This window comes from Orbicella franksi, chromosome 13, assembly GCF_964199315.1.
Source record: "Orbicella franksi chromosome 13, jaOrbFran1.1, whole genome shotgun sequence".
Lineage (NCBI taxonomy): Eukaryota > Metazoa > Cnidaria > Anthozoa > Scleractinia > Merulinidae > Orbicella > Orbicella franksi.
In genome coordinates, this window is record NC_138157.1 from 19221849 (window position 1) to 19238326 (window position 16478).

General features: G+C 39.5%; 1 protein-coding gene across 2 annotated transcripts; it reads right to left on the reverse strand.

The window, feature by feature from the left end:
- Positions 1-1766: 1766 nt before the first annotated feature.
- LOC145466531 (uncharacterized) lies at positions 1767-16387 on the reverse strand. 2 transcript variants are annotated; one of them, XM_081450254.1, is made up of 6 exons: positions 16193-16387; positions 14691-14736; positions 13230-14163; positions 10759-11025; positions 8521-8937; positions 1767-3597 (listed from the first exon to the last, which is right to left on the reverse strand). In XM_081450254.1, exons 3-6 carry the CDS (start codon positions 14137-14139, stop codon positions 3242-3244), a joined length of 1950 nt encoding a protein of 649 aa, XP_081306380.1. In that variant the 5' UTR covers positions 14140-14163; positions 14691-14736; positions 16193-16387; the 3' UTR covers positions 1767-3241. The 2 variants fall into 2 exon arrangements, with proteins under 2 accessions (XP_081306380.1, XP_081306381.1); XM_081450255.1 differs by lacking the exon at positions 14691-14736.
- Between the last annotated feature and the right edge of the window lie 91 nt (positions 16388-16478).

Below are 16478 nucleotides of genomic sequence, written 5' to 3' on the forward strand. Positions count from 1 at the left end.
GGGGGGGGAATTGCCCGGATATAATAACAGATTCCCAATACTTTCTCTTGAAAAAACACATGCAATCAAAGAAGAGAATTCATATTTTGATCTTGAGACTAAGAAAGCAAATTCTCAGTCCTCCTATCAGTTTCAGCTAAAAATAGCTAATTAACTACGCTCGTATTACCCAAAGTTGTTTTTGACAGTATTTATTTCTCAACAGATGTATGCTAACTTTCAATCCAAGGTTACTGCTTTTCTTCCATTGTCTTTTCACCAAAATTGTCATCGCAAAGCGAATAACACCTTTGCTATCAGCATTCATAAATATATTTAAACGCGCGTCATAAATTCTTTCCGCAACTCTCGTCGGTTTTCCTTGAATTCGAAATTACTAACGGGTACCATTTCGGATTAAAGTTTGAGTTTTCTCGTAGGCGTAACACCCACGAAAACACTGCCACTTAAAGTTAACAAATTTATATAAAGGTAACAAACAACAGTCACATTGTGTAGCTAAAATACAAAGTTCCACATCCCTTTGTTTGTTCGACAACAAAAGTTGCTCGTAGTAACAGCCCAGTTTGGTTAAGAATGTAAATTGCGTAAATTTTAAATGAAGTTGTATTGACTTTGGTTTTTAGAGAAGTTCATATAATGAGGCTATACGAGTTCAAAATTCAATTGAGTACATATTTCTTATGTATTTTCGTCATTAAAGTTTCATGGCTTGCAAAGACAACTGTGATTAATATTTTAGCGACTTTCTTTTCTAACATTAGTTTTCGGTTTAATGCTACATTTGTTTGAGAAATGGCATTAAGGTTCGAAACACGAAAGACTTAAAACTACACAATCAAGAAATTTATCTTTTAAGAACAAAAACCTTTTAATGAAAAGTTCGACTGTTTTAAGAAATTTCCAGAAATAGCAAAGGTTTAGAAAGGTGTTAAGCAGAAATGATTCTTATCATTGATAGAAATTGAATCACAGAAACAGAACCAATTAAAAATTCTAGATGTGAGGAAACATCTTGGGGTTTGTCAGGACAACTGAGAAAAGAAAGCTTTAGGGCTCGTTAACAAAAATACAAAAACAATTCTACGACGGGCGTTGAATGAACAGTTTGTTAGTCGCGTTCTGACGTCACCAAGCGTTCACCTGTCAATCGAGCCAATGATTCAAGGCAAGCAAATGGTTTCAGTGACGTCATGGCACTGTCAGAAACCATGCAAACCGGTTATTAGCGCGTGTGATAAATAGCTTCTTTCAAACCAGAATCTTCGATTTAGAAATAAAAGAGTAAACAAAGAGGCAGACCGCGTGATTCACAGCTTTTGTAAACAACGATATACGTTAATCACAACAAGCGTGGGTATTACAAGGGTTTCGTTCGTCATCAGAGAAATCGCGTTTACTTCCTTCCCAACAATTATAAAACTATGATTAACAAATTGTTGTTATTATTGTAAAGAAACGTCTGTCTTTACTCCACAATTTACGCCATTTCCATTGTAAAGGCGGTGCAACTCAACGTCAAGAGCTACTTGTCTAAAAAAAATCTGAATTTGTGGAAGGACTTGAATCTAAACCCCGCGTCAGGTCGTTGGGAAACTAAAGGAAGTTCGTAGAGAGCCATACTGTCCAACTCTTTCAGATACAAGTCAGGTTGCCCTGAGCAAGTAAAGAAATAAAATAAGAGCATGGCGCACGAGATATCCACGCACGAGATCCTCACGAACGTGATTGCCGTGGTTTTAAATTGTTACAAAGGAAACCCAGTGTTCAGTCTATAGGGAATTTATTCCAAACAAGTTCACTACATACAACTTTCGACAAAAACGTTGTCCAACTATCGACGACTTTTCTACTAGAAATTGATGTACCTGACTTACTTTATAAGCTAGTGTAAATGTTACCTCCAATTTACAACTACCCAATGTTAAGTAGAATTTCAAAGGAAGCCTGTGGAGATACGTAGGAGTCTGAACCATCTTGAGTTAAATGGTACCTAACAATACTGACACGAACCCTACATAAGAGTAAGCCGACCAGTATGGGCCGTATCATCTGGATTTGAAACGTTTTTGAAAATACGAAACTGAGAAGTTTAAAGTTCCACCCACCACTGACTGAATAACTACGTAACATGCTATAACCAATCAGAACTCACTTTCTGCTTTCAACTAATCAGGAACAGCAGCGTAAAGCGTTTTCCCGCGCTTGATCGGCTTGCATGTGTTCCCGCGCTTAGGCACCGGTTGCATGCACTAGTTCGGATTCTGATTGGTTCACTGCATGATTTGTGTGGTTTTGATTGGCCAGATATGATTAGTTCTCCCACCGCGTCATTTTCAAAGCTGCTTTAACTTTGGATGAAAACAGTTAACACTGTAGAGAGGCAATTAAACGAATGTTAAACATTGCGGTTCAACACGAATTTGCAAACAGGTTTAGCCGTTAAGCCCCCCGATTCCTTCCTAGATTCGGCCTCAGTGTTAACTTTTCAGTCAACTGTGCACATTTACAGTTCACATCACGACATGTGAAACCACAAATGAAACTCCGATTAAAAACGATAAAAAAAAAAACTGCGCAACAAATTAGAATGTCTCCGTAGCCGCCAAGTATAACATACAACAGGTGCACATGTGAACGCGATCAAACTACGGGATTAAAACCAGCATTTCACAGACTAAAAATCAGATTCAGTTGAAGCCTGGGTTTGTGAAAATTGTTCTGTTAATTTAACATTTCTCAGTCACTATTAAAATCGAAAAATCCTCCAAGTGCTAAAGCAAAGTACCCTGCCTTTGAGGAGAATTATTTCTCCCACTGAAACGAGGAAAAGAATGTAAATGACTTGCAAACGCAAACATGCGATCCTATAAAAAAGAAGCCATAAAGATTCGATTCGGCAGTTGACATCTGACAGAACAAAGCGAGCACTTCATAAACAACCCATTTGGGCGCCATGTTGGACTACGATTTTCCGAAGCGAGTCCGAACGCCCTTCGAGCAATACGCGGGACTTCTCGGTAAAGTTCGCCTTTGATCACTGGAGACCGTATTGTCCAAAATGGCACCCGGTAGCAAAAACATTCCTAGGCCAAATACCTCGTGTCACTCCAATATCGCATGGGTTAAAGTCTCGAACAAGTCTCGTACAAGGTCTATACTACTCTCCATACCTTGTGCCTTCCTGAGTCCAAACCTTGATAAAACGCAATAAAAATTACGTACGAATCCTGTAAACGCGTTAAACGATTCCCAAAGCTTTCAGCGCCACATTGGCAGCCGTTTGTTCGGAACCTTTCTTGGTATTGCAGCCGCTGCTTGTGTATGCTGATCCCGCTACTTTCACCGTGCAGGTGAAGACGCCATTTTCTCGATTACTGGAGTAAACAGGCATGTCGAGCCGGGACTTCTGGCAATATTCCTGAAGCTTGTTCTTGTGTGATGTGAACATGGTCGGTTTGGCCGCGGTCAGTGGCTCTGAGGGTGGTAAGACAGGCGCAGAAATCTTCTGCACTGTTGGGATGGAAGAGTGTTGAACTGAAGGTGTGGATAAGTTTGGAGCTGCAGCTGTGGAAATCTGCTCAACAGTTGTATTTGCTGAAAGCAAAGAAGGAATCAATTAAATATAAAACAGAATGACCATGAATGAGACTGATGTCGTGTCCTCAACACCGACCTCGTTCCCAGGATCTCTACAAGAACGGACGTGGAAACCCTGGGGACGAGCTTACTTCAGTGCCCTTTGACAACTCCCACCGAACACGAAGAACACGATTACCGTTCACAAAGAGCAACAGCTTTCACTGAGCAGCTGTACACGAGATGATTGTTGATTATGACTAATTACTTGGTTAAAAAATTGAAGTAAAGACGCATTTTTCAGTCAATAACACTCGATACCAAAACCTAACGTGAGCTAACTTGCACGGCTCTCCCGCGCGCTCTGGCTAAATGTTTTTGCTTACCTAACTATTTGCACTGGTGTGGTAATTGCCGTTTCAATTGTCACAAACGAGTACAAAACTGCAAGCCATTAAGAATCTTCCTCGTTACTGCGCCCGATTCTATCACATCGGGTGACTACAAACTGAACAAACGCCACTAAAACTTTCAACTTTGACTGCTACGTCATGCAAAGTTGACATAGCGCTTTAATATTACTCAAATTGTTTAAGTACACCCTTCTTGTTGTTTTATGGAGTCCGTTACAGCCACAAATTTTCTCTATTACCCCTCGTAAACCGTCCAAGTACCGATAACAAATACCGCCGGATTTCATCAAATGAACACCGTGGGCGCGTGTCTATAAGTGTTGCCCATTAGGTTCAAGGATAATCTGGGATTAGTCTCAAAGTTGAATTCCGCATCATAAGGTATAAATTCTCCTATTCCTCATTGAGACGTGCCAAGCATGCCTAGACTAAGCTTAGACAAATTACACTGGCCCTGACTTCACACACACACATACTTCTTTGTTTGATAATGACCCTGCTAAAAAAAGTAAAGCACAACCTCCCTATCTCGAGCACGGTTTCCTCAAATTCAAATCATTTTCTCTTAGATATCCTTACCATCAGCGAACCTGATTTCCCTTTCGTAAACAGTCGATGTCATGATTGATAACCGAGCTTTTCGGAATGGCCGATGCCATGCCTGCGCTAGTTTAGGCCTGGACTAGATTGAAAGTGGTTATAATTTGGTGAAGACTAACAAGCACTCACCCAATGCTAATTGTTCACTTTCACACTGGTTTGCTTGCGGTTAGCTTTCATTTGCTGGTTAGGGCAATACCATATATGCCATGCATAAAAAAGTCACCTTTTCTAATTAAATTTTGCGGGGATTTGGCGGATAAACCTGGTGGTGTAGTGGTAAGAGAGGGATGTTAGCATGCGAGAGATTCTGGGTTCGATACTGCGTAGTGACTTACAGCTTTTTTTTTCTTTAATTTAGGGGGAAAAATTTCTACGCGTCGCGAAAATGGCAACGACCGTTTATGAAAGGGAAACGTGCATCGGCTATCTCAAAACCCCGCAAAGTTGTCGGGCAAGATGTGGGGTTAAGCCTACTTGTTCTGTGATGTTGAAAAAAGTCTAAAACATCTCTCAGAAGGCAGAGCTTATGTACGAAATAATTTTCAGATTTGATCGAAACAGGACAAAGGACAAAACGCGTTTGAGGGCTTGGTATTTGACATTGGGTTTGAAATACTCGCTCGACAATTATGACAAATAGTCACCAGAGATCGAGCGTTTACCTCCCAATAAAATACGATACATGTATGTCGATATGTTCCGGAAGTCTCAATGCAGTTGTTTCAATATCCAACCACGCTCATGAGAAGCTACTTGAAATGCCTCACGAACGCTGGTGAAGGAATGTGTTAGCACGGCGCGTCCAAGCAAAGTGGTTTTTAGTCTTCGTGTTTTGCAAAGAACATTACAATAGTTTTTTAACTGGTGAAGAACATTCAGCACATACGTTCCCAGGCAGATTACTCTGGATTAGGTGCAACCTTCTCATCCCCGCCATTAAAGCATGCTTTATTTCAAGGATAAAAATAGACAAAAATACTACACAGCAGGAATCTTGCGATGAAAAGTAGCTTTGTCCAAAACACTCCTCAAGTATACGGTACTTCGTTGTTGGTTATGTTCTTATCACTCGGTGAAAATCACACTGAATAATAACTCAAAGTATATTTGAAGGCTTTCTTGTCCTTTATGGCGAGCACAACAACTAGGAGGTTCTTAATTACTGTGCCACGCGTCTGTACAGGACCTGACAACCAGACCAGACACTGTTTCATATCAGACAATGTTTCAGACAATGATTCAGATGAAAAAAAGACATGCCAAGGTGATAAGCTGACTAAGTTTGTCTGCGTGTCAAGGTTGTGTCACTGACATGTCGGCCGCCTGCTCTTCCCATTGTCTATCTCAGTTTCTACCTGAAGACTGTGTAAAAACAGACTGTGCTCTACAGCGATCCTCGTAATCCCAGAATTCCGAGACATCATTTGATTTTTGTCACGCAAAGTTTAAGGAATCCACAGAAATGAAGAAAACCTCCTTCCAGTCTCGTTGAACGCCCAGAAACAAAAGCAAAACGTGTTGATGTAATCTAACACAACGTAACATGACACGCTACTAATTCAATACTTTCAGTAGTCGCTTCCCCGCCACATGACCCGCCCCCAATAGTCATCGCGTGGAACGTGGGAGACGCGAATGGAGACTATCCTGCTCGTGCGCATGTTACACGTTCTAGATCCCACAGCCCTTCCGTTTTGTGCATAGTTGCTTCAAGAAAGAGAGCCCGCTCGCAGGCTAAGAGAGAGAGAGAAAGACACCAGGGAAACTCTTGTGTAATTGTGAAGTCTAAAATTTTTGCCACGGGTTTTCTCGCACAAAGCAGACTAAGTTTCCAACAATGTAAGGAAATAGGATACAACACCAATGAAGCACTACCAATATACGTGCAAAGATTTTTCCAGAGACACCTTGACCAAGACTCTCGGCAAAGCAAAACGCCAACTCGATTGTTTGGGGATAGTTCAAAGTAATCTACATGACTACACACTTGAATTTCTGACGCTGAGTAAAACAAGAATCAAAAAATAATAATTTAGGGAAGTCTCGATTTACCACCAAATTCTCCAAACTGATATTTAAGGAAACACGTGACAATCAGTATGGAGAACTTGTATCTTGAGCGATGGATTGAAAGAGTTACGCTCTTTTTTTAAGTAAGAATAATTTTCCGGTTCAGTCTGAATGTTCTTATTTTTTCTGCCGATTTTAGGCTGAAAATAGTCTTGTGGATATCCTCACATTATAGCGAATGACATTTCCGTTTTACCCACATTGATGGCGTTGAAGTAAGTTTAGAGCCAGACTGCAGGAAATAATTAGCTCTTATTAACCGTGCAGGAGGTCTGTATGGGAGAATCTTGACCGAGGTCGCGAGTACAGACCAAATGCAGTGAGGTCTGTACACACAACCGTGGTCAAGATTTTCCCATACAGACCTACTAAGCTCGGTTAATAAGATTTTTATTATGCGTCAAACAGCAAGAATTTAATTTAATTTAACTGGTTTGTACTAACTGACATTTTGCTTGCGAACAGCGATTAGCTGAATTTAATTCTGCCAAAGTTTGCGCGTCCTCTTTACTTTTTTTTTCTCATCAGGCTTTTTGGCACTTCCATAAATAAATATTGGTAGAAGAAAATAGACAATGATCTTGCATTTTAGTTTGCAACGTTTTTACTGCAAAACATTACCGGTCTAGATGCCAGCCTAGATGGGAAAATCTAAACCGCTTTCAATATCGATTTCAACCAATCAAATTCGTGAATTTGGTAGTTCTTAAACCTTGTGAGACAGAGCTATATAATAAAGCCTGATAAAACACATGCAGAAATGTTATAAGCATCGAACGTACCGCTACTACTGTTTTTGTCGATTTTTTTTTTTTTTGGCTAGTTTTGCCGTTTAGAGAAAAGAAGAATTTTATACAGTTTAGATAAAAACATATAAATGTACTGAATTTAAGAAACTTTCTACACACAAAATTAAATTCTTTTCAAAATCTCAGCCTCGGGTTTATTTTTACAATATTCTAATTTTCTTAACATTACGCAAATTTCAGCCTCAATATTCTTATAAAATATGTATATTCTTATATAGAAAAAGAGTGTATTTGTTGCTGTAAGCTTTCGACTCAAGTGATTTTGAGCTTACACAGTACATGTACACTTTACCTCTCATGGTACTGTTTCTCGTCTTTGGGTGTCCTTTATTAGAATAGACTGTTTTCTCCAAGGCCACCATGCAAGCTTTTGTGTAACCCAGTTGTCAAAACAATAATACTGACAACACTAATCATGACATCAACAATTGGCTCAAAATGTATGCTACTGAAATGTCAGAATGATTGTTAAACAGACAAAAGGTTATGGCTAGAGTTCTAAAATCAAAGGTGCATGAATAGAGATTTCCATGAAATTACAGTCTTGCATGTACATTTGGTTTCTACTTTGACTAATTAAGTAAAACATTACTTTCTTCATAAAGGAAATAAATTCAAAATGTTGAAAATCAATGGCAACTATTTCTGAACAGTGCCTATGGAATGACTGTGGATTACATACATGTAGTGAACAGTTAAGGCGGGCAAGTGGCTTACCAGGTTAAGCAGGAGCTTTTCCCGGTTTCTGTACCATGAAGCGACCGGGCGTATTTCTACTCCCCCTTGGATAGGATGCCAGTCCTTACAGGGCTGACCCCAGTACTAAATTTGCCAGTACCCACTTATACACCTGGGTGGAGATAGGTGCTAGGAGAGTAAAGTGTCTTGTCTGAGAGCCTGGCTAGGGCTCGAACCTCATACCACTCGATCCAGAGGCCAGCACACTAACTATCAGGCCATCATGCCAACTTACATGTACTGGAATGCTATTTTAAAAATTTACAAAGTTATTTCTTATTACTTTTTACAACTAAAGTAAGCCTTACTTGTGGTGGAAACAGCAGCAGTAGACGTCTCAGCAGCACTGGATTCTGTGGTTTTATTCTGTGTTGAAGTAAGCTGCCTGCACTGTTCAATATAATCGTGAAAACTTGGAGCTGGCGGGGGACACTGGTTCAACATGTGAAGAACAACTTGAGCTGCATTCTGTTCTGCCTGCTTCTTAGTTGTCTGTGGACCATTGCTTTTATAAACTTTGTTGTTGAAGACGACAGTGGTAATGAACCCTTTGCCATTCTCAACTTTCTCAGTGTCGTAGGATGGAATGGAAAGGCGAAACTTTTGGCAGAATTCATTAAGTCTGCTCTTGAAGGAGGTGGCTACAGGCGATGTTGAATCAAGTTTGATCCGTTTTCCAGAAGAATCATGAATCATACTGTTGTCTATAGCAGGTCGCTTGATCACTGCAAGAGTAACATAGCTTTTGTCAGGGAATATTGATAAGGTAAAACCATGTTAATGTGGCAGTATTCTTTCCAAGCCGTTTAAAAATTAGAGAAAAGACAAAATAATTGGGGGCCTGGCATACATCTTTTGCTGTATGGTAAATGTTAGTGTTAGTGATAGTATAAAGTTTAAGAAACCGTACTAAGCAAATGTCAACACTCAAACATGTTCTATAAATGTGCGGTGGCAGAAAATCTCCATACCCCCACCACAGAGAGACTTAAAATTTTCAAGGGGTGGGAGGGGGCAAAGGCCCAGGAAATTCCAGGGGGAGGTGAAATGGATAGTCTAAAACTAGTTTCCAGATAGACAGATTCAAGTACAGTCCCATCACTAAACTAAGTTGCTTTTGAGTCTGTTGAGAGACAGTTGATTTGATTTGTGAAAAGCTTCATTGTTAATGTACATATATAGGAAATGATCTCATAGTTTCAGGAAGCAGAGGATTTTGTGCTCTTGTTAATCTCTTTCCATTTCAACCATTACTTAGTGAAATATTCAAAGATCCTTTCTTGTACAAAAGGGGCAGATCCTTAAAGATATGCTAGTTTGAGCAGAACTTTCAAAGCCGCTATGACACATGGATAGGAGTTGTGTAGGCCTATTGTTATCACAGGTAATTTTGTTGATAAAAATTGACTTTGTGAGTGTGTTTGTGATCACGTTCAAGATGAATGATGGTGTCATCTACACTATAGAATCTCCCAAGGGAAATAATACTGCATTTTGAAAAGGACATGATTATCAAGGGAGGTAGTTTGATAAGTCACTATCAACTATTTAATGTCATGGAAATTGCTATGTACAAGTATAAGAGTCCAGCAATAAACAGTAATGATGAGAAAGTTACAGAGGATGGCCCAGGGTCTACATGATACCATAGGAGGCCCCGTGCGTTCTTTCGCCATGAATATTTATTCAGGCGATGTGGTGTCCAAAGATGTTCTGAAATCTTTCCGTAATTTATTACAAGGTGGAGATGGAACATCCACAAAGAAATTACATGAAGATTTTGATATTCTCTGGGCATCAAAAGGTGGAAATGTAGTTCTGTCAAAGTGGTCAAAAGATGATTTCAGCACTGGTTTGATTCCTGATCACATCAATTCCAAATATTTTGCCGGCAAGCCTGTGGCGACCAAAAATTTAGGTTTGTGTTTCGCTGCAAAGGAAAAATTTTATTGACACTTTTTGGCGACCACATTTTTCCATTTGGCGATTGAAAAAAAACTTTCAGTCACCAGTTGGCGTCTGCCAGAAAAAGTTAATTTCGGACCCTGGCATTATGTTGTTTGAGAAAAAAACATACCCCTCCCACTGAGTGTTTGTTGTAGAGCTTGCATTTTATTGAAAGATACAGAACATCCAATGAAAGTGGTTTGCTTCTGTTGTGAAAAGCTCACTTAAGTTTTACTTGTTCTGAATAGCTAACTTTTAGTCTATATTCAATGTTTTTTCTATGTTCAGGAGTCAATAGTTAGAATTGTTTGTCTAGAAAACATTAATTTGTTTAAGGGAAGGATATCTCAAAGCTAAATTCAAACCCTCAAAGAATTGGAGAGTGTTAAAAAATCATGTTGCTTTCAGTTTTTAGACTGCTGTGGAAAAAATCAGAGCGTTTTGTTTTTTTTCATTTGGAAGGTATGAATATTATGACCAAACACTTTGACCTGCTCCAAGAGAAACACTGAGTTTTTTGAGGGTCTCATAGAAACAAAGCTCACTGTTTCTCTTTGGTCTCGTCATTATCGGAATAATGTTATCTAGCTTCACTGTACCTGCAGCTGTTTTCACATCAAACTTCACTGAAGAGTCAATCAACCCAAGATTTATTAGAGCAGTGTAAGCAGCTCCCTGCTCAGCTTCTTTGCGATCTCCTTGGATTCCTGCACTTTTAAAGATATTATTCGCCACCTCAACCTTAGCCGAGTAGCCAAAACTATTTTTCCATGTGGCATATGAAGGAACAGGCAACTGCTGCTTTTGACAGCATTCTTGGAGACTGTTCTTAAATGAAATGAAGTTTGCTTGTCCTGGGATAGCAGCTGCAAATAGGAATTAAAGAAAGAAGTTAAAAAGTAGTGCAGGCAAAAATGCATGCTAACGATGAAGAACGTAGTACATTTGAGCTGCAAGATCACCTGGTAGGGGATCCTTTAGGAAGTACATGTATATTGAGGTGAAGTTTCATGTACAGGCAGGGCTCAACACTAACGGTAGCCAACTCGCCACAGACTAGTACAAATTTAGTTTTGGCTAGTAGGTTTCTGATTTCCACCAGCCACTTTGGCTAGTAAGCAAAATGAAATTGGCCAAACTAGTATCTGTCTTCCTCACGGAAGACAAACACTAACACTTTTCTCGGAAACAAGGTCAGAATTTCATTGTGGTCGTATCATGTTTACTTTTCGCTGTGTGGTACTTGGAAGGGTATTAAAACTGAACATGTTATTATGTAAAAAGAAATATTTGACAAACAAGACAGCATTTTCTGAAAGCACACATCAATGTTCTTTTCTTGTTACAAAATTAGTAGCACAAAACATGAGTATCGTGATAAAATCATGCACAAAATCGTGCAGAACTGTAAAGGGATGACATTTCATTTAGCATAACAACATATAGGTGATTTAACGTTGTGTCTATACTGACAAAACTTACCACTGCAAAAATAATTACATGAGAAAGATTTATTTCCTTTGACATTTATTAGCAGTCAAATTTTGCTAATGTTGCTTTTGAAACAGTTTGAATTCTACAGCTCCTGTCTGTGAAGAGACTGAAGAAGTCTCAACAGTTGTTAAAATCATGATGTCTTGGGGTCTCGATATTTTTACAACAAAGTCTCAAAGAAAAACAGAGTCCTGAAAGTTTTTTTGGGATAATCACTGGATTTTTCTTTGTGATCTGTTGGCTTGAGAGATTTGATGTGAGGAAAACACAAGGCCATTGAACAAAATTAAAACCAGTGCAATTCAGTGATAAATTGGTTCGCCCTTGTGTTTAACATTACCAGTCAAGCATGACCCAAGGTGTGCCAACTATATGTCAACTGGTCAAGAGGTTTCAGGTGCAAAACTGCATTGATTTTTTTCCCTTAAAATTCCATAATGGATATAAGAGGGTTCTTTACCAGCAGTACTAAAGAAAAAGCCAAAAAACCAGAGTTCTGAAAAGAAACGACCCACTCAGGAAGAAAGTGTAAGGGCCTGATTACATGGTGAATTTCAGTCCAGCGAGGGGGGCTGAAATTTTGTTGCGATTACACAACAAATTTCAGCCCAGGCTGAAATATTAGCCTCGGCGCCAAATATGAAATTGTGTGCGAAAAGCCTCCAGAGAATCAAAATGGCACAGAGAACACGAATCGTGAAAATAGGCGTATTGCTTCTCTCATAGTTTGACCTTTTGTTGGCGCTCAATTTTTAACTTTTTGGGATAGTAATACCCTACAATGATGATGGAACTGAAACAAAACCTGTCTCTCAGCCAGAAAGACGTACTTTTATAGAAAGGAAATATGTCCTCAAGCTTGCCAAGTTCATGGCCTCCCTGACAGCCTCGTGCTGTTAAACCTTGTCTCGATGTTCTTATATTCCATCTAAGCTTTGAAATTAGAGAGATTCTCTATTTTATTGCCTTTATTCCACTGAGATCGCTTCTACTTCATAGCGGCAGCCATCTTGTTTCCTGCTTTTCAGTCCGGGCTGAAATTCCATTTCGATTACATGGAATTTTTTCAGACTTTTCAGTCCATTTGCCCGGGCTGAATCCTTCTTCACGTAATCGCCAATTTGATGTCATGAGAATTTATTTCAGAAGCCAGGCTGAAATTCGCCATGTAATCAGGCCCTAAGTCTCAAACGTCCACCATCAAAATGCTAATGTACTCTTTTTCATTTTTCACATTGTTTTATAAATATAATATATCTTGTTGTTGTATTATTGGAACTGGTTTAAGTACAATGTAATTACCAACAATATGTATTAAAGAGAGTTGCTTGGATTGTGCTTTCAAGTCTTATTAGTAATTCTGCTGTTATTGCACCCAGCCAAAGTCAACACTTGGCCAGTAAAATTTTTTTGCTAGTAACATCTAGGTTGTCACTAGCCACTGGGCTAGTAAGTTGAAAAGTTAGTGTGGAGCCCTGTACATGTACTTGTCCAAAGCAAATTTCGACTTGTTCCAGTTTTAGTGCAACCCTCCACTTTATATTCATACCCCTTATCTCAGGTCCTTTCGACATACCTTTAACCACAGTGCTCTTTTCTTTCTGCTTTGCTGAATAATAATTTGTGTGATTCACTTGACCAGCGTTTGAAACTGGATTTGTTGTAGAGTTTTGATTATTTGGCTTTGCAACGTTAGTTCCTGGGCTTGACTGATTGCTGTTCATGTTTCCAACAGCTCCTGGTGTGGTTGAACCACCTCTACCAGAGTTACCGCCCCTAACAGCACTCAACCATTTGGCTGTACCTCTACCACTGCTGACTGTATTTCCACCTCTTCCATTAGCTAATCCATTTCCATTAGAGGCACCTCTTGTTGTGCTTGTTCCTCCACGGGCTCCTCTATTTGGTGCTCCTCTCTTAGGCCCTCCCCTGTTAGGTGCTCCTCTTGATGTACTAGGAGCTCCCCTTGCTGAATTTGCACCCCTACCATTACTTGCTACCCTAGCAGGGGCACCCCTTGTTTGATTTGCACCACGAGGGGCCATCGTTCCTCTAGATGAAGCATCCCCCCTACCACCAGCTAACCCTCTACCTCGGTTGCCACCTCGTCCATCTCCGCCTCTCCCTCTTCCCCTAGGAGGTCCATTCGAAGGGTAGGGAGGAGGAGGGGGTGGTATGTCAAAGTCATCATCAGCAAATGAACGTGGTGGAGGATAGTCCTTATCCCAAGGTGCAGGTCTGGAAGGACCATCAAAATCATCTCTGACCCAAGGAGGAGGTGGTGTCAAAGGCTGGTCATCCCAGAATCTTGGTGGCCGTCCAGGTGGAGGTGGTGGTGATGGCGGATGTCCAAAGTGGTTGCGGTGCTCCCATGGAGGTGAAGGAGGTGGTCGGTGATCAAATTCATCATAATAATCTGGTGGTGGTGGGGGAGGGAATGGTCTGTCTCTGAATCCCCGTGGGGGAGGTGCTCCCCTTCTTTGCATTTAAAGCCCAGGATCTTACAGAATCTGTGTAACATAAATAATAAAAATCATGATGTCCAAGGAATACAAACAAAACAGTTCTTGGCCACTGTAGCTCATGCAGTTACACAGTCTTCCTCAATCTGTAAGGCTGTATTTTTTACCTTGTACACATGCAAGTTAACAATGGAACTGAAACCAGGTCAAATTACTCTTTCACATAGTTATATTCCTTTTTTCAGGAAATCTTATTTCACAAAATGTTAATGTCACTTTTTTTTTTTTGGTACTTTTCATTTGCCAAAATTCTTCATACATTAAAACAAAGTAGACCTTTGCAGTGTGAAAGGTAACAGTGTCTTCATGATACCACTGTCAAGCTCATAAGAGAAATAATCTGCGAGTCCCATAAAAATATTCTGCAAGACCTTCCTATAAAGGACTTGCAGAATATTTCCATAATCACCTTGACAATGGCATCATGATGACACCAACATATCGCTTTTATGGCATATTTTTTCCTGCCTAGACACTACAGATTACAGATCAAAGCAGGTGACCAGGAAAGATACCTTGAACTATTTTGACTCCTTTTCCAGCTGTAAAGTGATACAGACCCTGTTTGAAAAAGACCTTGCCTTAATAAATACTGACTGGTGCTTGTAAAGTACAACCTTACATTATGGTCACCATTAGAAACTACATTATAATAGAGAAAGGAATGTCAAAACCAAATTTGATTAAGATGAGGCAATCCAGTTTGTTTTCACACTTTTTTAGGATGTTAAAACTTCACATGATGTTATCTGGTTCAATGCCATGCTTTTTCCTCAGTTGGTCTCATCTTTGCCTCATGTTTGAAATGCTTTTTATTAAGGAACTGAAACCAATGCTTAACAAACAGTGTCACTCAATTTGTGCAAAGCTATTTGTTTAGATAATTATGCATGTTAACATGCTTTAAGGTTTTTAAATTCCCATTTACTTTTTAGACTTTTATATTTGTATGCTATTTTATATTTTACTTGAACTTGAACATGACCTTGGAGAGGTCGAAACATCATTCGTTTTTATTGCTGATTTTTATTACCAAATCTTTATCAAAGAAACTTCTTATTGAAATAAAATTAGCCAGATTATTTGAAGGGACACGCTATTGCATCGTGAGACTGTGTGCTAGAATTATTTTTATTTTGCAACTATACAAACATGGAGGAAAATGAAAAAAATAAGAACTATATCGTCATTATAATAAAATGTGAATAACTTGCCACCCCCAGTATCATAAACATTTTGTCATTTTTCAATCACACAGACAAACAAAAACACCTGGTCAACAACAAAAACATCCGCACAACTTTCATAACTATGAAAGCCCATACACACACCACTTGTTGTAACATCCCTTTAATGCCTATTTTCAAGGGGGCACCACATTAACCTGGCCAGATTTCAGGCTTCACTATGTCCTGCCCTTGAACACAAGGAAATGACCTTGCTAAGAGTCATGATATTGATGGAAAGCAAGTATTTGGAAATAAATAAATATGTCATTTGTTTAGGGTTCATTGGTTAGCTGAAGTGTACTATTTGGTCTTAAAAAACAGGTTCTTGTGTAAATGGTACATGAGGTCAGAACCACATTTTGCTCTCTCGGCAATGCGTAGGTACAAATAAGGTTACACTGCAATCTGTTATCAGGCTATTTACCCAATGATTGAAAGTAAATTACAAATTTTTTGTGATTGTTTTGGTATGACTTATTAGATTAACATGATAGGATCTACTTAATTCAACCATGTGGAACCTACAACACTTAACAGTAAAAGAAAAGCCAATAGTTCCTTTTTTCAGCTCAGATTGATTTTCACTTCAGTCTGCATGTTCATGAACCGGTGGAATTTTGTTAGCACACTCGCCGGCTGTAGTTTTTTTTCGCCGCTAAGCTTCTCTGAATCAATAACGATAACTTCCTCTTAAGCTGACTGTTCCGTAACGCGATTTCCGTCTTTTCTTCGCGTCAAACAACGTCGCAAAACACCCTAAACACAAACAACCGGTTTCAATGACTTACCTGATTGAGCACGTGAAAGCAAAGGACCTTGTCGTCAGCCCGACAACGCGAAAATCCGCCACATTAAAGCCCTTATCAACGTACTTTACGATCAATCACAGCCTTTGGAAGTAGACAGCAGTAAATATAAAAGATTCTGACAAATATAAATGCTGTTTTACTCGCTGAAAAGCTTTGCACCTGGAGGTACAAAATGGCGACCAGCAAAGCGGTTGCTATTGCGCATGTGTGGCTGTAAGAAAATTTTTCTTCACCTCCCCACACAGGTGAGCATTGTCATCATAGG

Coding starts and splice junctions, on each gene's coding strand:
- LOC145466531 (XM_081450255.1), bottom strand. CDS start 14,139: ATGCAAAGAAGGGGAGCACCTCCCCCACGGGGATTCAGAGACAGACCA. Junction 11,026..13,229: donor AAAGAGCACTGTGGTTAAAG/GTATGTCGAAAG, acceptor TCCTATTTGCAG/CTGCTATCCCAGGACAAGCA. Junction 8,938..10,758: donor TGATGTGAAAACAGCTGCAG/GTACAGTGAAGC, acceptor TTACTCTTGCAG/TGATCAAGCGACCTGCTATA.